The sequence below is a fragment of the Phocoena phocoena genome, chromosome 8, assembly GCF_963924675.1.
Source record: "Phocoena phocoena chromosome 8, mPhoPho1.1, whole genome shotgun sequence".
Taxonomy (NCBI): Eukaryota; Metazoa; Chordata; class Mammalia; order Artiodactyla; family Phocoenidae; genus Phocoena; species Phocoena phocoena.
Window position 1 is genome coordinate 40,313,305 of NC_089226.1, and position 25,430 is coordinate 40,338,734.

A 25,430-nucleotide genomic window follows, 5' to 3' on the forward strand; every position below is an offset into this window, starting at 1 on the left:
GTCTTGAGCCTGCTGGCCTTTTGGGTTTCCTGGGTCTCTTTCTGTGACTCACCTGCAGATCTTGAAACTTGTCATCCTCCAGACTCATGTGAGCTGACTCCTTATAATAGTTTTCTTTCTATCTATATACACATCCTAATGGTTCTTTTTCTCTACAGAACTAGGATTAATGCCAAATATTACAAAATATACCATTTAAATAAATAGTTTGCTATTTCTGCTTGGTAAAGTAATTTAAAATGGTTAAATGGCTGGCTTTTCCTTTTTTCATCAATGTGTTTAATATCATGCAGACATAGCTTGAAATGCTATGCTTTGCCACACTAATCAGTGTGGCTTAATCGAAACTTCTAAGTTGGGACTTGCAAGAAACAATCTACTTGCTTTCTAGTTCCTTTGGTCATAGTGACTAATTTCCAGATTATTGTGTTGAGCTACAGGGGTTCTCAAACCTGGCTGCACATTGGAGTCACCTGGAGATTCTGATTTAATTGGTCTGGAACACCTGAATAAAGGATGTTTACAAGGTCCCCAGGTGATTCCAATGTGTGGCCAAGTTTGAGAAAACTTGCCCCCCCAAAAGATCCCAATTTGCATTTCATATAGATCTCTGAAGCTTCTAGAATCAAAGCAATGCACAGGGAAAGAGACCCACCAAATTTCAGCCACAACAAGCAGAAATCCTGGTTTTCTAGGTGGGCATATGTAACTTTCAGATCTTAAATTTACATTTAAGATCTGAAAATTAAAATTTTAATTACATTAAAATTACCTTAAATTAAAATTCAGATGTTAAATTTAGGAAAAGCAAAATAAAATAAAATCCTCATTTCGTAGAAGTCAATTTCATGAGTAATGAGGAAAAATCACTTTTTGTAACTGACTCTATTAATATTTACTCTCTAGCCATATTACTGATCTCTCTCACATACAACCCTGAGAAGAACTTGGTGACCTTTGATGGCCTACCTGTGTCCCATCAGCATTGAGAATGCCCTTTTTACAGACTAGCAAAGGCCCTACAAGGCCAGAGCTGGTGTCCTTGATTGGCTCAACAGCTGAGAAGTAAAGATAGGTCAGACAGGGGGGATCATCAGCTGTTGGGCTTAAGCTTTCAGGCACCATCCACCTGTATGTGAAAGTTTCACCTGGCTTAACGTGTGCCCCTGGCTTCAGAAATCCTGAGGAGATAAATGAAACAGTTATTCAAAGCAACAGCCAAGAACACTAAACTTGTCACACTGGGTCTTCCAGCCCTGGTATGTCTCTCTCTGATGATGTACTTTGTGGAAGGACAGTTATTTTCACTGTATCCTACCAGGGAAGCCACTGCCACAATCTGCTGTTTCATGAGATAGAAGCTTATATCAAAGGATTATCTTCTTCACAGATTACATTTAAGATCTTCACAGATACTACTTCTTACTCAATTACCAGGTTAGCAAATATTAGAAGAGCGATAATTGCCCATTTATATATTAATATATAAATGTAAATTCATAAAATATCATTGAGTACCTTCCATGTGGAATATATTATACTTGGCCTTGCAGAGAAAACCCCAATAAGTTAAACAAGAGACCTATCTTTAAAGAGTTTGAAATCTAGAAGGTTGAACTAGGAATAGGCCAAATAACTACAAGTTAGAGGAGGTAAGCGAAGGCCCAAGGTAACAAAGCTGATAAATGGCAGGTCTGGGATTCAAATTCAGGGCTGTCTGATTCCAAAGACTTTGCACTTAGCCCTCACATTATATTGCCAGATGAACACATTGAATCTCTCCAACTAGACTGGGGCCAGAGACTTTCTGTATCTTGTCCAGAGCTTGGCAGAAAGGTGCCCAGTACGTTTTCTGAGTTAAACAATAGAAAATGTGGACATTTGCGCTGTCACTAGTGTTCTTCCTGCACACACACAAAAGTCATTGTGAGCATTTTGACCAAGGAAGAGACTGCAGGCACAGGAAATGTTGCTGCAGCAGGGGGAGGAGAGGGTGGGTGTAGAGAGGGGGAATACTCCCTCCATTCCTTCCTTCTCTGTCCCCTCCCCATCACCTGCTCTGGACTGTGACTGGCCTCATACTTGGGCATGAAGAAGTAAGTATCCCAGGAGTCATGATGTCTGTTGTAGTGATGGGGAAGGCTTCCAACGCGACCAGGAGTTTCCCAAAAGCAGTATAATGAATGGAAGGATAATTCCTGCAGCCACTGGGTAGAAGCTGCCTTTATTACATGTAGAGAGCCTGTGCTACATACTCTGTGATTGGGAGAGGCTGTGTATGATGGTAAGCACATAATACTGGTGTTAAATAAATATTTGTCGATAGAGACAAAGCAAAGACCACGTGTAAGATTTTGATTTCAACAAAACATTGGAAATCAGAGTTCCCTTTCAGCCTTCAGCCACAGATCCCATCCAAATGCAGCAGAAAAGCTCTCCATCTTAGAGAAGTGGGGGTGACTGTGAAAGTAGATCACTTTGAGATTTATTACATTACTGAGGGAAAAGGAAAAGCATTAACACTTCCTAAGTACCTACTGTGCGCCAGACCCTGTCCTAAATTCTCTCCATCCTTTCCCAAAGCCCTGTGAGGTGAGTGTCATTATCTGCATTTGATAGGTGAGAAGAATAAGGTTCAGAAAGTTGAAATAGCTGCTCAAGCTCACAGGGCTGGTAAGTAAAGGGACCAGGATTTGAACCAGGTCTGTCCAGTTCTAAGTCCTTTGCTCACTCATCCTGTTTCCTACCAAGGCTGAGACTGGGACTTACCATCTACATTTGGGGCTGCATCAGAGGCCTTGTCATAGATCACACCATGAGGCAAAATACTGTAGACCTTGTCGGCTTTGTTAGCAAAGGTCACTAACAGAGTATCACCCACCTCTGCCTTGATGATGGGACCTGAGAAATATTAAGAGAAGGAGAGGTAAGAGGAAGAAAAGAGAGAAGTGGATAGGAGCAGGAGAAGAGTCATTCCATTTTAGGTGTGCATGTCCTACTAAAACATTTCCCCTGTTCAAAACATGACAGATGGTTTCACTGTACCAAGAATTCCAAGGTGGGCTTCTGCCTCAGAGAGTCTTTTTCTTCGAGTAAAAGTTGCATCAACATACTCTATATACTGAGCCTTCCAATATTTTCCTCCTATTCTGTTGTCCCCTTGTGTGAAGTAGAGCTCAGAGTCACTGTGGAAAGAATAGGAAGTTAGCTGAGATTACACTTCTGCATATCCACCAAGTGCCTTAATTATGGAGCTTTATTGTATTGCCTTTAGCCCATTTATCCACGCTTATCTCCGGAAAAGATAGCACAGTCTTCAACAAAGTTCCCAGGAATAGTCAACCAGCCTTAAAAGTCTTCAGAAGCTGTTTGGTGCTCAAGCTCATTTCTCTCTTAGACATTGTACTTTCTTCCCCAGAGGTCCAAGCAAGTGAAGAAGGCACAGGCAAACTCCTTCATTATCAATATTGGTGTCCCATAATGGTGTCCTACAAAGTAACCAAGAGCTAACTGGTTTCTTTGCAGAATAAGCATCCCTCTATCTCTTGCTGATGTCAATATGAATAGACCCTGCATAGAGTATGCTCTGATATCTGGCATGATTAAGGAATGGAGCGTCTAGTTAATCAAATAATTTAATCAATGGAATTACCATACAAACTATATACATGAAATACCAAATTTCAAAGTTGTGAAATACGATGATATAACATCCAATTAGTACTATCTCTATTCTATTTCTGTCAATCATGCCATCACTCTTGCAGATGTGCAGGCTTTGTCTTCTTTTTCTGCCTCAACTCCTTATCCTGTTCATCCTGACTTTGCAACCTTTTATTTTGCACCCTTCCTTTTCTTCACCTTCATTTCTCCATCTTTTCCTTTCCTTTCTTCCCCCGGTCACAACCCCAGTACAGGCATGTCCTCCTCACCTTGTGCTTGGACCATTATATAAACCTCCTAACTGTGCACGCAGCATCCTCTATCTCACATTGGCTCACTCTTTTTTTTTTTTTTTTTACCTTTTTTAAAATTGCATTTTTTTGAATTTTTTTTATATAGCAGGTTCTTATTAGCTATCTATTTTATACATATTAGTGTATATATGTCAGTCCCAATCTCCCAATTCATCCCACCCCTGCCCCCCGCAGCTTTCCCCCCTTGGTGTCCATACATTCAATTTTTTTCTCAGCATACACACTACTACTACATTAATCTTCAAAATAGTAATTTTTATTGTCATTTTACTTGCTCCAAAATCTTCAGTTGCTTCCAATTGCCAATCAAGTAAAGTTCAACTGATTGGAGGACCTCTGCAATGGATATCCAGTTTGCCCCAATTCTCTCTGCATTGCTCTATGTGAGTGCCCGTTCCCCATGCAAATCCTCCACACCAGGCATTCACTCTCTGATCTAATCACTCTGCTTTATGGCAGATGCTTTGCATTAACCCCTGCATCTAAAATTTCCCTCTCTTTACAATTCACTTATATAAATTCTACCATTCTTTAAGACTCTACTTAAGTTCCACTTCCTCCGTGAAGTCTTTCTGGTTATCGTAGCTCTCTCTGAATGTGCAGAGAATTCACTGTCTGGACAACTCATCTAAATCTTATTTGTAACTTGCAAAATCACTTGTCTTCTCCCGTGCATTCAGCATCTTTCTCTACCTGAGACTGGGAACATTGTCTTAGACCTCCCTGGATCCCTTATGTCACTTAGTACATTGTGCTGTCACATATTACATTAAATATTGATTGAATATAGCTTAATATTTCATATTTTATAAGGAGCTTCTGAATTCTGGAAGGCTTCTAAGAAATAATTTTCAATGTTAATTTTCATTATTTTGTTTATGGAGAAATACTGGTCAATAGAGAATGTTCATATCAAAGAGTTTTTTGTATATGGTCCACACAAATTCTTTAGGCAAGCCTCAAGTGCATTGGTTTGGTGGAAGAATGAATGAATGAATGAAATTTACAATGAAAGAAACAAAGGGTATCTTATTGACCACAAAGACAATTTTTAAAACACTCCCTCAAACATTAAAAGGATTATAGGATAGATTCTTGCTGGGGATGCGGGCCCAGATGGCCGCAGGAAGCCAAGGATACAGCATTACATTTAATCTTCATGTCTCTATAGGCTCCTCTTGGCTGTGACAATTTCTCATACTTCCCTCATTTTTGGTGACTTTGAAAATGTTGAGGAGTACTGCCCTGTTCTAAACCCTCAGAGTCTTCTGCTTCAGTTGGCAGAAAGGGAAAAAGACGGTGGAGGAGACACTTCAGATTCATAAAAACCCCAGCTTAGAGGAAGTAATAGCTTGGAAAATTTTGAACATTAAATAATACATGCTACTGGATTGTGAGGGAAAGAGTGAATTTAAAGAGAAACCTTGGGGGAGACCTTCAAGATGGCAGAGGAGTAAGACGTGGAGATCACCTTCCTCCCCACAAATATATCAGAAACATCTACATGTGGAACAACTCCGACAGAACACCTACTGAATCCTGGCAGAAGACCTCAGACTTCCCAAAAGGGTCTTGCTGCTCCATTCGAATGTCAGGCCTGTGCCTCTGAGGTGGGAGAGCTTAGTTCAGGACATTGGTCCACCAGAGACCTCCTGGCTCCACATAATATCAAATGGCAAAAGGTCTCCCATAGATCTCCATCTCAATGCTAAGACCCAGCTACACTCAATGACCAGCAAGCTACAATGCTGGACATCCTATGCCAAACAACTAGCAAGACAGGAACACAACCCCACCCATTAGCAGAGAGGCTGCCTAAAATCATACTAAGGTCACAAACACCCCAAAACACACCACCAGACGCGGTCATGCCCACCAGAAAGACAAGATCCAGCCTCATCCTCCAGAACACAGTCATTAGTCCCCTCCACCAGGAAGCCTACACAACCCACTGAGCCAACCTTAGCCACTGGGGGCAGACACCAAAAACAATGAGAAGTATGAACTTGCTGCCTGTGAAAAGGAGACCCCAAACACAGTAAGTCAAGCAAAATGAGAAGACAGAGAAACACACAGCAGGTAAAGGAGCAAGGTAAAAACCCACCAGACAAAACAAATGAAGAGGAAATAGGTAGTCTACCTGAAAAATAATTCAGAGTAATGAGAGCAAAGATAATCCAAAATCTTGGAAATAGAAAGGAGAAAATACAAGAAACGTTTAACAAGGACCTAGAAAAACTAAAGAGCAAACAAACAATGATGAACAAACAAAATTAAAATTCTCTAGAAGGAATCAATAGCAGAATAACTGAGGCAGAAGAACAGAAAAGTGACCCGGAAGATAAAATAGTGGAAATAACTACTGCAGAGCAGAATAAAGAAAAAAGAATGGAAAGAAGTCAGGACCGTCTCAGAGACCTCTGGGACAACATTAAACACAACAACACTCGAATTATAGGGCTCACAGAAGAAGAAGAGAAGAGAAAGGGACTGAGAAAATATTTGAAGAGATTATAGCTGACAACTTCCCTAATATGGGAAAGGAAATAGTTGATCAAGTCCAAGAAGTGCAGAGAGTCCCATACAGGATAAATCCAAGGAGAAACATGCAAAGACACATATTAATCAAACTATCAAAAATTAAATACAAAGAAAAAATATTAAAAGCAGCAAGGGAAAAACAACAGATAACATACAAGGGAATCCCCATAAGGTCAACAGCTGATCTTCCAGCAGAAACACTGCAAGCCAGAAGGGAGTGGCAGGACATATTTAAAGTGATGAAAGGGAAAAACCTACAACCAAGTTTACTCTACCCAGCAAGGATCTCATTCAGATTCAATGGAGAAATTAAAAACTTTACAGACAAGCAAAAGCTAAGAGAATTCAGCACTACCAAACCAGCTTTATAACAAATGCTAAAGGAACTTCTCTAGGCAGGAAACACAAGAGAAGGAAAAGACCTACAATCACAAACCCAAAACAATTAAGAAAATGGTAATAGGAACATACATATCGATGACTACCTTAAATGTAAATGGATTAACTGTTCCCACCAAAAGACATAGACTGGCTGAATGGATACAAAAACAAGACCCATATATATGCTGTCTACAAGAGACCCACTTCAGACCAGGGGACACATACAGACTGAAAGTGAGGGGATGGAAAAAGATATTCCATGAAAATGGAAATCAAAAGAAAGCTGGAGTAGCAATTCTCATATCAGACAAAATAGACTTTAAAATAAAGACTATTACAAGAGACAAAGAAGGACACTACATAATGATCAAGGGATCGATCCAAGAAGAAGATATAACAATTGTAAATATTTATGCACCCAACACAGGAGAACCTCAATACATAAGGCAAAGGCTAACAGCCATAAAAGGGGAAATCAACAGTAACACAATTATCGCAGGAGAATTTAACACCCCACTTTCACCAATGGACACATCATCCAAAATGAAAATAAAGAAGGAAACACAAGCTTTAAATGATACATTAAACAAGATGGACTTAATTGATATTTATAGGACATTCCATCCAAAAACAACAGAATACACCTTCTTCTCACGTGCTCATGGAACATTCTCCAGGATAGATCATATCTTGGATCACAAATCAAGCCTTGGTAAATTTAAGAAAATTGAAATCACATCAAGTATCTTTTCTGACCACAATGCTATGAGACTAAATATCAATTACAGGAAAAAATCTGTAAAAAATACAAATACATGGAGGCTAAAGAGTACACTACTTAATAACCAAGAGATCACTGAAGAAATCAAAAAGTACCTAGAAACAAAGGACAATGAAAACACGATGACGTAAAATCTATGGGATGCAGCAAAAGCAGTTCTAAGAGGGAAGATTATAGTGATACAATCCTACGTGAAGAAACAAGAAACATCTCAAATAGACAACCTAACCTTACACATAAAGCAATTAGAGAAAGAACAGAAAAACCCCAAAGTTAGCAGAAGGAAAGAAATCATAAAGATCAGATCAGAAATAAATGAAAAAGAAATGTAGGAAACAATAGCAAAGATCAATAAAACTAAAAGCTGGTTCTTTGAGGAGATAAACAAAATTGATAAACCATTCACCAGACTCATCAAGAAAAAAAGGGAGAAGACTCAAATCAATAGAATTAGAAATGAAAAAGGAGAAGTAACAACTGACACTGCAGAAATACAAAGGATCATTAGAGATTACTACAGGCAACTCTATGCCAATAAAATGGACAAACTGGAAGAAATGGACAAATACTTAGAAAAGCACAACCTTCTGAGACTAAACCAGGAAGAAATAGAAAATATAAACAGACAAATCACAAGCACTGAATTTGAGACTGGGATTAAAAATCTTCCAACAAACAAAAGCCCAGGACCAGATGGCTTCACAGGCGAATTCTATCAAACATTTAGAGAAGAGCTAACACCTATCGTTCTCAAACTCTTCCAAAATATAGAAGAGGGAGAAACACTCCCAAACTCATTCTACGAGACCACCATCAGCCTGATACCAAAGCCAGAAAAAATCTCACAAAGAGAGAAAACTACATGCCAATATCACTGATATGAACACATATGCAAAAATCCTCAACAAAATACTAGCAAACAGAATCCAAAAGCACATTAAAAGGATTATACACCATGATCAAGTGGGGTTTATACCAAAAATGCAAGGATTCTTCAATATGCGCAAATCAATCAATCTGATACACCATATTAACAAATTGAAGGAGAAAAACCATAAGATCATCTCAATAGATGCAGAAAAAGCTTTTGACAAAATTCAACATCCATTTATGATAAAAACCCTCCAGAAAGTAGGCATAGAGGGAACTTACCTCAACATAATAAAGGCCATATATGACAAACCCACAGACAACATCCTCCTCAATGAATGACTGAAAGCATTTCCACTGAGATCAGGAACAAGGCAAGGCTGCCCACTCTTACCACTATTATTCAACATAGTTTTGGAAGTTTTAGCCACAGCAATCAGAGAATTAAAATAAATAAAAGGAATCCAAATCAAAAAGGAAGAAGTAAAGCTGTCACTGTTTGCAGATGACATGATACTATACATAGAGAATCCTAAAGATGTTACCAGAAAAGTACTAGAGCTAATCAGTGATTTTGGTAAAGTAGCAGGATACAAAATTAATGCACAGAAATTTCTTGCATTCCTACATACTAATGATGAAAAATCTGAAAGAGAAATTAAGGAAAGACTCCCATTTACCATTGGAACAAAAAGAATAAAATACCTAGGAATAAACCTACTGAAGGAGACAAAAGACCTGTATGCAGAAAACCATAAGACACTGATGAAAGAAATTAAAGATGATACAAACAGATGGAGAGATATACCATTTTCTTGGATTAGAACTAGAACAAAAAATTTCACAATATGTATGGAAACACAAAAGACCCCAAATAGCCAAAGCAATCTTGAGAAAGTAAAATGGAGCTGGAGGAATCAGGCTCCCTGATTTCAGACTATACTACAAAGCTACAGTAATCAAGACAGTCTGGTACTGGCACAAAAACAGATATATACATCAATGGAACAGTATAGAAAGCTCAGAGTTAAACCATGCACATCTGGTCACCTTATTTTTGATAAAGGAGGCATAAACTTACCATGGAGAAAAGACAGCCTCTTCAATAAGTGGTGCTGGGAAAACTAGACAGCTACATGTAAAAGAATGAAATTAGAACACTCCCTAACACCATACACAAAAATAAACTCAAAATGAGTTAAAGACCTAAGTGTAAGGCCAGACACTCTAAAACTCTTAGCAGAAAACATAGGCAGAATACTCTATGACATAAATCACAGCAAGATCCTTTTTCACCCACCTCCTAGAGAAATGGAAATAAACCAATGGGACCTAATGAAACTTAATAGCTTTTGCACAGCAAAGGAAACCATAAACAAGATAAAAGGCAACCCTCAAAATGGGAGAAAACATTTGCAAATGAAGCAATTGACAAATGATTTATCTCCAAAATTTGCAAGCAGCTCATGCAGCTCAATATCAATAAAAACAAACAACCCAATCAAAAATGGGCAGGATACCTAAATAGACATTCCTCCAAAGAAGATATACAGATTGCCAACAAACACATGAAAGGATGCTCAACATCACTAGTCATTAGAGAAATGCAAATCAAAACTACAATGAGGTATCACCTCACACCAGTCAGAATGGCCATCATCAAAATATCTACAAACAATAAATGCTGGAAAGGGTGTGGAGAAAAGTGAGCCCTCTTGCACTGTTGGTGGTAATGTAAGTTGATAGAGCCATTATGGAGAACAGTATGAAGGTTCCTTAAAAAACTAAAATAGAACTACCATACGACCCTGCAGTCCCACTACTGGGCATATACCCTGAGATAACCATAATTCCCAAAGAGTCATGTACCACAGTGTTCATTGCAGCTCTATTTACAATAGTCAGGACGTGGAAGCAACCTAAGTGTCCATCAACAGATGAATGGATAAAGAAGATGTGGCTTATATATACAATGGAATATTACTGAGCCATAAAAAGAAACGAAATTGAGTTATTTGTAGTGAGGTGGATGGACCTAGAGTCTGTCATACACAGTGAAGTAAGTCAGAAAGAGAAAAACAAATACTGTATGCTAACACATACATATGGGATCTAAAAAAAAAAAGGTTATGAAGAACCTAGGGGCAGGACAGGAATAAAGACGTGGACGTAGAGAATTGACTTGAGGACATGGGGAGGGGGAAGGGTAAGATGGGACAAAGTGAGAGAGTGGCATGGACATATATACACTACCAAGTGTAAAATAGGTAGCTAGTGGGAAGCAGCCACATAGCACAGGGAGATCAGCTCGGTGCTTTGTGACCACCTGGAGGAGTGGGATAGGGAGTGTGGGAGGGAGACACAAGAGGGAGGAGATATGGGGATATATGTATAGCAGATTCACTTTGTTATAAAGCAGAAACTAAAACACCACTGTAAAGCACTTATATTCCAATAAAGATGTTAAAAAAAAAGGATTGTAGGATAAGAGCAATACTTGTTGGTATCACACTGTACATTTTATAATGCTTTCACAGACATCTTTGCATATGATTCTACAATAAGAAGTCACAGGAGTCTGCATCCACTTAATGAATTGTTCGATTCAATTTGAAAAAATAGTATATGCTGCGGGAGCCAAGAGAAAATTATTCAGGTGTCAGGGGAGGCTTTACTTAAGAGGTGACATTAGAGTTAGAGTTTGAAGGAAAAAATGGCATTATACTGGACAGGGAGAAAAAGGAATTCTGTGTAGTGGGGGCTTAAGTTATATCAGGCTGTTCTTGAGCCAAAAAGGTTAACCTTCCTTGACTAGTTCATCTCCAATGAAAGAGAGTCCTGCTGGGACTTCCCTGGTGGTCCAGTAGTTAAGACCCTGTGTTTCCATGCAGGAGGCACGGGTTGGACCCCTGGTCAGGGAACTAAGATCCCACATGCTGCGTGGTGGCCAAAACAAAACAAAACAAAAAGAGAGAGTCCTGCCATATTCCCTTTTCAAAACTGTCTGCTTCATATGTGCAAGCACCTTACTCTCTTCTGTGTCAGCTTAGTATTTCCCATGGCATTTAACGTTGCAGCTTGCACACAGCAGATGTTCATAAAATGTTTGATGAATAAATGAATCTAGTGCTTTGATTTAGCCAACAAATCATGAAGCAATAAATACTCCTCCATGTCTCAGCTGTACACATTACAGGGCTCAGAGCTCCTTAAGTGAAGCCATTATGCTATCTATGCAGTATATGCTCATAAGAGCAGTGCCTCGCCTACAAATGAGATCACAGCGAAAAGCCTAATCGATGCTTCTCTTATGAGAGACTTAGCAACACCAGCAAAGAGAGCTTACCTGCCAGAGGCATTTAGGGGAAGACCACTGAATTTGTTATAGCCTTGAGGACCATAATCCCAAAGAATTTTTTCAGCTGCTATAAAATAGTGCTTCTGTTGACCCTTCATCTTGGGGTGAAAAATACCACTTTTGCAGTTACCAACATTGTATTGCCCCAGCATGCCAGCTGCAGAAGAGAGGAAAGCCATGAGCCAAGGTATAAACGCTCCGAAAGAAATCATACAGGAAAAGAATGATAGATTTGACTTCATGAACATTTAAAACTTTTGTATGGAAAACAGGACCGTAAACAAAGTTAAAAGTAAAAAATAAACAGTGGGTAGGGGGATATTTTAGCACATATGACAAAAGATTAATATGTAAATACCTTTTATAAATAAGAAAGAAAAAAGTAAATATCCCAATAGAAAATGTGCAAGGGACATTTATAGGTTATTCACAGAAGAAATACTACTGACCCATGAACAAGAAAAAAGAAAAGTTCAACCTTAATAGTAATCAAGTGATACTGTTGTTCATTTATGAGATTGGTAAAGACCAGAAAGACTAGTAATTATCAGTGTTGTCAGATGAACAGGGAAAAGGGAATGCTCACACACTATGAGTGAAGAGTAACAATTTCTAAAGGAGAATTCGGCCATATATGTCCATAGCTTAAAAAAAATTAAACTCTTCAACCCAGGAATTCTAAATCTAGTAGTTTTTCCAAGGAAATGTCAGACAAAGTACAAACATTTCTATAAATTGATGTTTATGAGTGTTTAGCAAAAAATAGGGAAAATATAAGTGTTAATAAAGACTGTTGGTTAAGTAAATTGTAATCTCCTTACAAAGGACACTGGAAGGATTAACAACGATGTAGTAGATCTATATTCACTGACATATAAATTTATTTCTGGTATATTAAAAAGTGGAAAAGGGCAGTATTAATAGGTTGATTTCATTTTATATATAACATAAGCATTTATATATTAAGGTCTAGAAAATAGGAAGGATATTCATCAAAATGTGACACCATTATCTCTAGAGGTAATTACTAATTTTAAAATTGAATTATACGTATCTTCTAATTTTTAAACATTTTTTATGAGGCTATGGACAATTTAGGAAACATTGTATTTCAGTAACGTATTCCAGCTTATGTCCACAACTACTGGCCACATTTAGCAATCTTACTAATCTCAAATGGCTGCTAATGCCTTGATTAGTTTCTTCTCAGATTTAGGGATCGTGTGTGGAGAACATTTACGATTTACCCTTTTAGGGAGTTTCAGGTATACCACACAGTATTGTTGACTGTAGTCACCATGGGGTATATTAGATCTCCAGAACCCATTCATCTTGCATAACTGAAACTCTGTATTCTTTGAGCTCTCAAGTGTTCTCACCACCATCACAACAAAAATGTTTAACTACGTGAAGTAATAGATATATTAATTGCTTGAGTGTAAGGTAATCACACCTTACAAGTATAGCAAAACGTCAAGTTGTACCTCTTAAATACATACAAATCCTATTTGTCAATTATACCTCAATAAAGCTGGGGGTAGGAGCAGGGAAGAATAGTAACTTTGTCTTGTTCATCTTTGTCTTCCCAGGAGAGTGTCTTAAACATATTAACTGAGCAGCTCAACATTTGCTGAATTGAATTTAACTGGAATAACCCAGTGGACAAATGTGAGGTTTGCTTAAGGTTTTTGGGAACAAAAATGTGTTATGAAATCAGCCCTGAAGAGCTGATTCCCTGACTTCATAGTGACTGTGTGTAGTTAGTCAGTATCCAAGTGGAATCACACACCATTTCTTCTATGTTTATCCCGTTGACACATTTTCTTTTTATATTCTTGTTTTTACCATGTTAGGCCAAACTTTTAATATGTCATAACTCTAATGTTGCCAATACTTCTTAACTGGCATCCAGTAGCCAGAGTCTCTCCATTGTGTCCTTTCTGCACACAGACATCATATTTATCTTCCTAAACCACTGCACTGATTATGTCACTAGTGTGCCTAAGGATCTAGAAGGACTTACTCTTGCCTTCTAGACAATCCTTAGTCTTGCCATTCAAAGATGCTTGCCTGGGGCCCATTCTGCCTCTCTAAGGCTTCTCCTTCATCACTCCTCTGACATGAGCCTAAGGTCCAGCTAAGTAAAGACCTATTCCCAAGGAACCTGAACCAAATCATTCAACAGGTATTTGTCAACAAATGTTTATCATTCATCTTTCATAGGATTTTGTACCTATCATTGCATTGTGTCTCAGTATAAGGAAGAATGTTCTCACAGAGCAGCCCAGAGATGAAACAAGCTGCTACAATTACTAGGTTGGGATTAACATATACACACTACTATATATAAAATAGGTAATCAACAAGGACCTACTGTATAGCACAGGGAACTATACTCAATACTCTGTAATAACCTATATAGGAAAAGAATCTGAAAAAGAATAGATATAAGAATATGTATAACTTACTTTGCTGTATACCTGAAACTAACACATTGTAAATCAAATATACTCCAATATAAAATAAAATAAAAATTTTAAAAAGAGATGTCCAAAAGAGAATTCAAGAATTGGATGGGGGATTGGTCCAGATTATCTATAAATTCCTTTTCAGTGGTAAAAATTTATTATTCTATTTACAATTGCCCATGTGTTTTTCCCAGCTCATGTTGCTTCCTCTGCCTGGAAAACCTTTTTCCCCTTCTTCATCTATCAAATTCCTAACATTTAGAGGCTCAGATTAGGGACCACCTCCTCAGGAAGCCTCTCTGCTCCAGCAAAGTGATAGAGCACTTAAAGAGCATTTATCATTCTGCCTCAGGTTTTATTCATTTTGTAAATGTCTAACTATATGTAACTACTAGATTCCAGGTTCATAGAAGGTCTTATCATTTCTTTCAACCACCTCTTACCTGGTTCATAGGGGTGTGATTAATAAATACCTGTTGATAAGATGCCAAATAGACATTATACACTTTTCCTATGTTTAATATTTAATTAAATATAACACGTACAAGAATCTATTCAACAGCAGGCACTGAATGAGCACCATTGATTGCGTGGTTTAATTGTACCATTGTAAGCATCTCTACACTGGTCTCTGTCCTTTTTACCTTGAAAGTGATCACTGACTTGGCAGGTTATCATCCACTTCCCAGGATTCTCAACTATCATTTCTGTTGTCAGGAAGGTGGCTGGGAAGAGGTTGACGACATCAGTCCGATGGCCTCTGCTGATGAAGGTGTTACCATAAAAATAGATGGAATGGATGTCTATCTCATTCCCCATTCCAAACAGGTGCCAGGACACTGATTCACCAGCACACATATCAGGCTCGGGGAAGTTTCCAAAGAGGTATCCATTGAGCGCTGAAAAACAGAAACACTAGTGGAAAAGATTCCCCTGCAGAGGCGAGCAGATCCAGAAGAAATGGTAACACATGCTCCAGCACAGTTGAAAATTAGCACAGATTATTGCTTGTAATGTTTTTGTGCAGAAAGGCATGATTTCTTTGGTAAAATACAGTCCCAGAAAGGAATGAAAAGCATTAGTCTTTTCAAGAGAAAAGCACTCAATAAAAGTGATCAGCAACATGCAAACAGCCTTCGAGCTGTTATGTGAACACAATGAGATCAAGAGCAAACAAAAGCACTGTTCATACTTCCAGGACAGCTTGGCCATCTCTTACCTCCATCTCTATTTACATATTTACCTTCCCCACCAGATCTGTTCCTTGTAATTAGAAACCCTGTCTTACCTCACAGCGGGAAAGCTGACACATAGTAGCTACTTAAATGACAAAAGCATGCAGCAAGAAGAAAAGGAAAAGAACTGATTAGAAGGGACTTATGAGACATGTTAATTTTTTTTGCCATTTCTCCCATCCCCATCCCCTGCCTCTTTAACCACCAATTTGTTCTCTGGATCTATGAACTTGGTTTTGGGGGTTTTGTTTGTTTGTTTGTTTGTTTGCTTAGATTCCACATATAAAAGAGGTCTTTCAATATTTGCCCTCCGTGTCTGACTTATTTCACTTAGCATAATGCCCTAAAAGTCCACCATGCTGTTGCAAATGGCGAGATTTCATTCTTTTTTATGGCTGAATAATATTCTATTATTATATACCACAATTTCTTTATCCATTCATCCATCAATGGACACTTAGGCTGTTTCCATATATTGGCTATTGTAAATAATGCTGCAATGATCATGGGGGGTGCATATATCTTTTTGAATTAGTGTTTTCATTTTCTTCAGATAAATACCCAGGAGCAAAATTTCTGGATCATATGATAAGCTTATTTTTAGTTTGTTTAAGGAAACTCCATACTGGTTTTCATAGTGGTTGTACCAATTTACACTTGTTATTTCTTCTCTTTTTGATAATAGCCATTCTAACAGGTATGAGGTGATATCTTGTGGGGTTTTTTGTTTGTTTGTTTTTAATATTTATTTATTTATTTGGCTGTGCCAGGTCTTAGTTGCAATGTGTGGGATCTTGTTTTTTTTTTTCTTTTTCCTTAGTTGCAGCATGCATGTGGGATCTAGTTCCCTGACCAGGGATTGAACCTGGGCCCCCTGCATTGGGAGCTCAGAGTCTTAACCACTGGACCACAGGGAAGTCCCTCTCACTGTGGTTTTGATTTGCATTTCCTGATGAGTAATGATGTTGAGCATCTTTTCACATAACTATTGGCCATCTCTATTTCTTCTTTAGAAATATGTCTATTCAGATCTTCTGCTCATTTTAAAAAAATAAGATTGTTTGGCTTTTTGCTATTGAGTTGTATGAGTTCTTTATATATTTGGATATTAGTTTCTTGTCAGATATACAATATACAAATATTTTCTCCCATTCAGTCAGTTGTCTTTTCATTTCGTTGATGGTTTCCTTTGCTGTGCAGAAGTTTTTAGTTTGATGTAGTCCCACTTGTTTATTTTTGCTTTTGTTGCTTTTGCTTTTGGTGTCAGGTTTAAAAAATCATTACCAAGACCTATGTCAAGGAGCTCACCACCTATGTTTTCTTCTAGGAGTTCTAGAATTTCAGATCTTATACTCAAGTCTTTAATCCAATTTGAGTTAATATTTGTGTATGTGTGTAAGACAGCGGTCCAGCTTCATTCTTTTGTATATGGCTGTTCAATTTTCCCAACACCATTTATTGAAGAGACTGTCCTTTTCCGCCTGTATATTCTTACATGGGTTTATTTCAGGGCTCTCTATTCTGTTCCATTGATCTCTGTGTCTGTTTTTATGCCAATATCATACTGTGTTAATTACTATGGCTTTGTAATATCATTTAAAATCAAGGATCACAATGCCTCTAGCTTTGTTCTTTCTCAAGATTGTTTTGGCTATTCAGGGCCTTTTGTGGTTCCATACAAATTTTTGGATTGTTCTATTTCTGTAAAAACTACCATTGGGATTTTAATAGAGATTGCATTGTGACTATAGATTGCTTTGGGTAGTATGAACATTTTAACAATATTAATTCATTCAATCCATGGATACAGAATATCTTTCCATTTATTTGTGTCTTCTTAAATTTTTTTTATTAATGTCATAATTTTCAATATATGTTTTTTTCACCTCCTTGGTTAAATTTACTCCTAGGTATTTTATTCCTTTTGAGGCAGTTGTAAGTGAGATTGTTTTCATAATTTCTCTTTCTGATAATTCATTATTAGTGTAAAGAACTGCAACAGATTTTTGTGTATTGATTTTATATCCCTCAAATTTACTTATTCGTTCTAACAGTTTTTTGGAGCCTTTAAGGTTTTCTATATATAGTATCCTGTCATCCGCAAATAATGACAGTTACTTCTTCCTTTCGGATTTGGATGAATTTATTTCTTTTCCTTCCCTAATTGCTCTGGCTTGGACTTCCAATGCTATGTTGAATAAAAGTGGCAACAGTGCACATCCTTCTCTTGTTCCTGATATTAGAGGTTTAGCTTTCAGCTTTTCACCATTGAGTATAACGTTAGCTGTGGGCTTGTCATATATGGTCTTTATTATGTTGAGGTATGTTCCCTTTATACTCTCTTTGTTAAGAGTTTTTATTATAAATGGATGTTGAATTTTGTCAAATGCTTTCTTTGTGTCTATTGTGATGATCATATGATTTTTATCCTTCATTTTTTACTGTGGTATATCACCTTAATGGATTTGTGGAAGCTGAACCATATTTTCATGGTTAAAATCCGATGGATTAATAAATCCCACTTAATCACAGTGTATGAACCTTTTAATGTATTGTTGAATTTGGCTTGCTGATATTTTGTTGAGGACTTTTGCATCTGTGTTCATCAGGAATATTGGCCTGTATTTTTTGTTTTTCTGTGTGGCATCCTTGTCCACTTTTGGTATCAGCATGATGCTGGCTTCATAAAACATGTTTGGAAGAGTTTCTCCCTCTTCTATTTTTTAGAAGATTTGGGGAAGAATTGGTATTAATTCTTCTTTGAATGTTTGGTGGAATTAACCAGTGAAGCCATCTGTTTCCTGGACTTTTGTTTGTCAGAAGGTTTTTAATTACTGATTCAATCTCCTTGCTAGTATCAGTCTGTCAGATTCTATTTCATCCTGATTCAGTCTTGGTAGGTTGTATGGTCCTTATCCATTTCTTATAGGTTATCCAATTTGTTGGCATATACTTGTTCATAGTAGTCTCTTATGATCCTTCTTATTTCTGTGGTGTCAGTTATAATATCTCATCTTTCATCTCTGATGTTATTTATTTGAGACCTTTCTCTTTTTTTCTTAGTGAGTCTAGTTTAATGTTTGTTAATTTTGCTGATCTTCTCAAAGAACCAGATCTTAGTTTTATTGATGTTTTTTATTGTCTTTTTAGTATCTATTTCACTTATTTCTGCTCTAATCTTTGTTATTTCCTTCCTTCTAGTAACTTTGGGCTTAATTTGTTCTTTTTCTAGTTCTTTGAGGTGTACAGTTAGGTTGCTTACTTGAAACTTTTTTTGTTTCTTGAGGTAGGCATTTATCACTATGAACTTCCCTCTTAGAACTGCTTTTGCTGCATCCCACAAATTTTGATATATTACATTTCCATTTTCATTTGTTTCAAGTTTTTAAAAAATTTCTCTTTTGATTTCTTCTTCAATATGTCGGTTGTTCAGTAACATGCTGTTTAATCTCCACATGTTTGTTTAAACAGTTAAACAGTTTTTAAACAGTTTTCTTCATGTAATTTCTAGTTTCACATCATTGTGGTCAGAAAAGATGCTTGATATAATTTCAATCCTCTTAAATTTATTTATTAAGACTTGTTTTATGGCCTAACATATCTATCTTGGAAAATGTTCCATGTGCACTTGAGAAGAATGTGTATCCTGTTGTTTTTGGATGGAATGTTCTATAAGTATCTGCTAAGTCCATCTGATCTAACATATTGTTTAGGGCTAAAGTTTCCTAACTGATTTTCTTTCTGGATACTTACATTGATATAAGTGGGGTATTAAAGTACTTTACTATTATTGTATTGCTGTCTATTTCTCCCTTTATGTTTGTTAATATTTGCTTTATATATTTAAGCACTTCTGTGTTGGGTGCACAAATATTTTAAATGTTATATATTCTTGTTGGATTGGCCATTACGTAACACCCTTCTTATTATAGTCTTTGTTTTAAAGTCAATTTCAAGTCTGATATAAGTGTAGCTACTCCAACTTTCTTTTGTTTTCCATTTGCATGGAATAGTCTTTTCCATCCCTTCAGTGTCAGTCTACGTGTGTCCTTACAACTAAAGTGTGTCTCTTGTACATAGTATATAGATGGGTTTTTGTTTTTTTGCTGTTGTTTTTTTTTAACCCATTCAGCCCCTTTATGTCTTTTGAATGGAGAATTTAGTCCATTTACATTTAAAGTTATTATTGATAAGTATGTGCTTATTTCCATTTGTTAATTTCTGTCCATTTTTGTAGTTCCTCTCTGTTCCTTTCTTCTTCTCTTGCTCTCTTTCTTTGTTTTAGGTTCTGACAGGGATTATGTTTCATCACTTTCTTATTATTCTCATTACGAAGTTATAAATCTTGGAAAACTAGGTTTAATATTTCTGTGTGTTCTGTATCCCGTGTAGTGCCAGATACACAAAAGGCAGTCAGTATGTACTTGATAACATGAGAGGCACTCACCGTGCATTTTGTTACTCTTCTGGAAAACAGCATCTTCTTTGTCAACTGAATCAGGGTCAGTGCAGAAATGTCTGATATTTTCCTCAAGGTACCAGCTTTGATTCTCATCCACAACAGTAAACATTATAACAAACTCTTGATTCACATCAGTCCTTGTCCCTGAATATTTATGCAGGATACCTATCAGGCACATTCAAAAGAGTAAGAAAAAAATTCACAGTGGACTAAATCAAGATGAGCTTTTCTTCCTGCCAATGGTATCAGGTAAGTTTGAAAGACTTACATGTACAAGAGTAACCCACAACATAAAATCAGTGAAAGGCTTTGATGGAAATGATAGAACCATAGAAAACTCATAAAACAGAAATCCTCACAACCACAGACTTGGAAACCTGGCTGTCCTTAAAGGAAATATACTTTACTGACAGAGCACAGATACACTATATCAATTAATAGGGAATAAAATAACAAAGTGATTATGTGGGTTAAATAATAAAGCAAAAGCATTCCTGGTCATTTGACTACATTTTACACTTTCCTATGTGTGGTGTCAGTGTGTATTTTTTTTAAAGCATGTAAGTTTCAGAATGCTATGATTTTTTTAGGCAGAAGCCTGAATTATTGTCCCTGTCATAGATCTTCTATGTTAGAAGAATATCTTTAATCTTACAGAAAGTTTGGAAGAAGAGGCACACTCTGTGTAAAGCAAGGGAGGTAGGCAAGACGACCTGAAGATTCTATACACTTTTCAACACACCTGGGAATAGGCTCCTAGGGACAGAGAAGGTGGGGAAGAGACGTCTTACCCTCTTTGCACACCAGCAGTGGGCCAATTAGCCCAGAGCAGATGTCTTTAGGGGCATCGATGTGTGAATGGTACACCCAGGTCAGGCAATTTGCATCTGCTGGGGCAGGAGCATATTCTTCTCTCACTGGCCAGACATAGGTATAGTTTTTGCCAGGAGGAACATTGTCATCATCCTTGTTCCTTCCATATGTTCCATCTGGGTACAGGGCTCCTTCCAAGAAAATATAAAACATAGTTAAAATGCAGAGATCACACACTATAGTAAAAAGAGCTAGAGCTTTGAAATCAAACACACATGAATTAAAATTTATTTGCTATGGGACTTGAGGCTAGTTACTTAAATTCTCACTGCCTTGGTTTTCTACCAGTAAAGCTGGAATGTTTATATCTACTCCCACTACATGAGGCAGTGTATATGAAGTGTCCTGCACAGAGCCAGATGTTTAATAAATATTCATGAAGACCCCTTCTGACAGGCCTCCCGTACCAATCAGGAAGACATCAATCTACTTCACTTAACATCAACTGAAGAAGGAAAGGAGAAGCAGCAGAAGAAATAACAAACACTTCTTGGGCACTTACTACACATTCAGCACCTAAATTTGAGACCTGAGAGATTTTGGGTCTCATGAAAAAGATCTGCTGACCTCAAAGCTAAGCAGGTATAGAGGTGAACACTCAGCACGCAGGCTTAAAAATAAAAACAAGGGAAAAAAAGAGCAGAAACCTTAGTGGCCAACACACTATAAGGAATACAGATTTCACAGGTTTCACCTGGACAGGTTACTAAACAGAAAAACAAGTAACATAAACAAACTTGGATGATGGTGGGATCAGAATCCAGAATCCAAACTTGCTACAGTATATTCTCAATAATTTCCAGTTTTCAACAAGAAGAACAACAGCCACAGCAAAATGAGACATGCAAGGAAACAAAAAAGTGTGATCCATACTCAAGGGAAAAAAAGCAGCCAATAGAAACTATCTCTAAGTGCTTCTAGGTGTTGAATTCAGCAGATAAAGACTTTAAAGCAGTTATTATATATTCAAGCAACTGAAAGAAGCTATGTTTAAATAATTAAAGGAAAGTAGGACAAATTATTCAACAAATAGAGAATCTCAATAAGGAGATAAAATTTATACATTAAAAAAAAGAACCAAGTTGGAGTTTTGGCATTGAAACATACAATAAATGAAATAAAATATTCACTAGAGTGGCTTGGCAACAGATTCAAGATGGCAAAAGAGTCAATGAACTTGAAGAGACATTGACAGAATTATGCTATCTGAAAAAGAGAGGGTTAAAAAAAGATTGAAGAAAATAAACAGAACCTCAGAGACCTATGGGACTAAATCAAGTATATTAACATGTGTGTAATGTAGTCTGCCAAAGGAAAGGAGAAAGAAATGGGGGCAGAAAAAAATATGTGAAGAAATAATTGCAGAAATTTTTACCAAATTTGATGAAAAACATTAACTTACTTACACATCAAAGGAGCACAACAAACCACAAGTAGAATAAATACAAAGAATTCATATACAAATATATTGTTGTCAAGCTGTTAGGGAGGAAAAAAAGGCAAAGAGAAATGATCACATACTAAGGAGCCCCAACGTGATTAACAGTTGACTTCCCATTTAAATATTTGATATGAGAAGACAGCGGGATGACATACTAAAAGTGCTAGAGGAAAAATACCAACCAAGAATAATACATCCAGCAAAACTAGCCCTCAAAACAATAAGGCAAAATAAAGATGTTCTAGATAAGCAAAGATAAGTGAGTTTGTTGCTAGCAGACCTGTCTTACAAGCAATACTAAAAGAGTTTTTCAGACTAAAAGGAAATAACACCAGAGAATGTGAATCCACAGAAAGAAGTGAAAAGCACCAAAAATAGGAAAAATGGGAGTTAATATAAAAGATTCTATAAATATATTTTTCCTTTTTTATCCTAACTTCTTTAAAATTCATAAGATAATATACAGTTCCAAGTATAACATCACATTGTTGGGTTTACAGAGAGAGAGATGTAATGACAATATAACAATAATAACAAAAAAGAGGTGGGTGAGAATGATGCTCTGTTGGAGTAAAGCTTTTATATATTTCCAGAATTAAGTAGGTAAAAAATATGAAGTACATTGTGATATGTTAAAATGCATATTACAATCCATAGGCCAACCAATAAGAAATGAACTCAAAATATATAGTTGAAAAATCAACAGAGAAATATAAATAGTAGATTTTAAAATATTGTTTCACACCAAAGAAGACAGTAAAGGAAGAACAGGGGAATAAAAAAGACAAAATGCATATAGAAAATAATTAGCAAAATAAGTGTAGCTCAAACCAATCAATAATTACATTAAATGTGAATGGTCTAAACACTCCAATCAATGTGCAGAGATTGTCAAATTGGACAAAGAAGTAACATCCAACTATATGCAGTCTATATTTTAGATTCAAAGCACAAATAGATTGAAAGCAAAAGAATGCAAATAGCAACAATATGAGAGCTGAAGTGGCTCTCAATAACAGGCAAACTAGATTTTAAGACAAGAAATGAAACGAGAGAGAAAGATAGATATTTCATAATGATAAAAGAGTCAATATATCAGGAAGATAAAACAAATATAAAGCTATTCATACCTAACAAGAGTCTCAAAACACATAAAGCAAAAACTGACATAACTGAAAGGAGAAATACACAACTGAACAGTAATTGTTAGAGATTTCAATACCCTTCTCTAAATAACTGGTAGAAAAACTAGGCAGAACATCAGCAAGGATATAGAAGACTTCAACAATGCTGTCAAACAACTCAACCTAACTGATACCTATAGAACATTCCACCCAATGACTGCAGAATACACCTTCTTTACAAGGGCACATGGAACATTCTTCAGGATAGAAAGTAAGCTACACATTAAATAAATCTCAATAATTTAAAAGGAATAATACTTCCATCCAAAAACAACAGAATACACTTTATGCTCAAGTGCACATGGAACATTCTCCAGGATAGAGCACATCTTGGGTCACAAATCAAGCCTAGGTAAATTTAAGAAAATTAAAATCACATCTAGCATCTTTTCCAACCACAATGCTATGAGACTAGATATCAATTCCAGGAAAAAACTAAAAAATACAAACACATGGAGGCTAAACAATATGCTACTAGACAACCAAGAGATCACTGAAGAAGTCAAAGAGGAAATAAAAAAATACTTAGAACAAAATGACAATGAAAATATGACGAACCAAAACCTATGGGATGCAACGGAAGCAGTTCTAAGAGGGTAGTTTATAGCAATACAATCCTACCTCAAGAAAAAAGAAAAATCTCAAATAAACAGCCTAACCTTACACCTAAAGCAATTAGAGAAAGAAGAACAAAAATCCCCAAAGTTAGCAAAAGGAAAGAAAATAAAAATCAGATCAGAAATAAAGGAAAAATAAATGAAGGCAACAATAGCAAAGATCAATAAAACTAGAAGCCAGTTCTTTGAGAAGATAAAATTCATAAACCATTAGCCAGACTCATCAAGAAAAAAAAGGAGAATACTCAAATCAACAGAATTAGAAATGAAAAAGGAGAAGTAACAACTGACACTGCAGAATTACAAAGGATCATGAGAGATTACTACAAGCAACTATATGCCAATAAAATGGACAACCTGGAAGAAATGGACAATTTCTTAGAAAAGCACAGCCTTCCAAGACTGAACCAGGAAGAAATAGAAAACATGAACAGACCAATCACAAGCACTGAGATTGAAACTGTGATTAAAAATCTTCCAACAAACAAAAGCCCAGAGCCAGATGGCTTCACAGGTGAATTCTATCAAACATTTAGAGAAGAGCTAACACCAATCATTCCAGACTCTTCCAAAATATAGCAGAGGGAGGAACACTCCCAAACTCATTCTACGAGGTCACCATCACCCTGACACCAAAACCAAAGATGTCACAAAAAAGAAAACTACAGGCCAATATCATTGATGAATATAGATACAAAAATCCTCAACAAAATACTAGCAAACAGAATCCAACAGCACATTAAAAGGATCATACACCATGATCAAGTGGGGTTTATCCCAGGAATGCAAGGATTCTTCAATATATGCAAATCAACCAATGTGATACACCATATTAACCAATTGAAGGATAAAAACCGTATGATAATCTCAAAAGATGCAGAAAAAGCTTTTGACAAAATTCAACACCGATTTATGATAAATGGGTGAGCATAGAGGGAACCTACCTCAACAAAATATAAGCCATATATGACAAACCCACAGCCAACACCATTCTCAATGGTGAAAAACTGAAAGCATTTCCTCTAAGATCAGAGACAAGACAAGGATATCCACTCTCACCACTGTTATTCAACATAGTTTTGGAAGTCTTAGCCACAGCAATCAGAGAAGAAAAGGAAACCAAATTGGAAAAGAAGAAGTAAAACTGTCACTGATGCAGATGACATGACACTATACATAGAGAATCCTAAAAATGCTACCAGAAAACTACTAGAGCTAATCAATGAATTTGGTAAAGTTGCA

At 36.7% G+C, this 25,430-nt stretch overlaps 1 protein-coding gene across 2 annotated transcripts in view; it reads right to left on the reverse strand.

Moving 5' to 3' along the window:
- Positions 1-25,430, reverse strand: part of HEPHL1 (hephaestin like 1) — a 93,369-nt gene that overhangs the window by 42,383 nt on the left and 25,556 nt on the right. For both annotated transcript variants that reach the window (XM_065881883.1, XM_065881882.1), the window contains exons 3-9: positions 20,865-21,077; positions 20,059-20,238; positions 15,021-15,275; positions 11,897-12,065; positions 3,046-3,185; positions 2,770-2,901; positions 970-1,181 (exon numbers count right to left, since the gene is read on the reverse strand). In XM_065881883.1, coding sequence (XP_065737955.1) covers positions 970-1,181; positions 2,770-2,901; positions 3,046-3,185; positions 11,897-12,065; positions 15,021-15,275; positions 20,059-20,238; positions 20,865-21,077 — 1,301 coding nt within the window. The remainder of the gene's footprint in view (positions 1-969; positions 1,182-2,769; positions 2,902-3,045; positions 3,186-11,896; positions 12,066-15,020; positions 15,276-20,058; positions 20,239-20,864; positions 21,078-25,430) is intronic.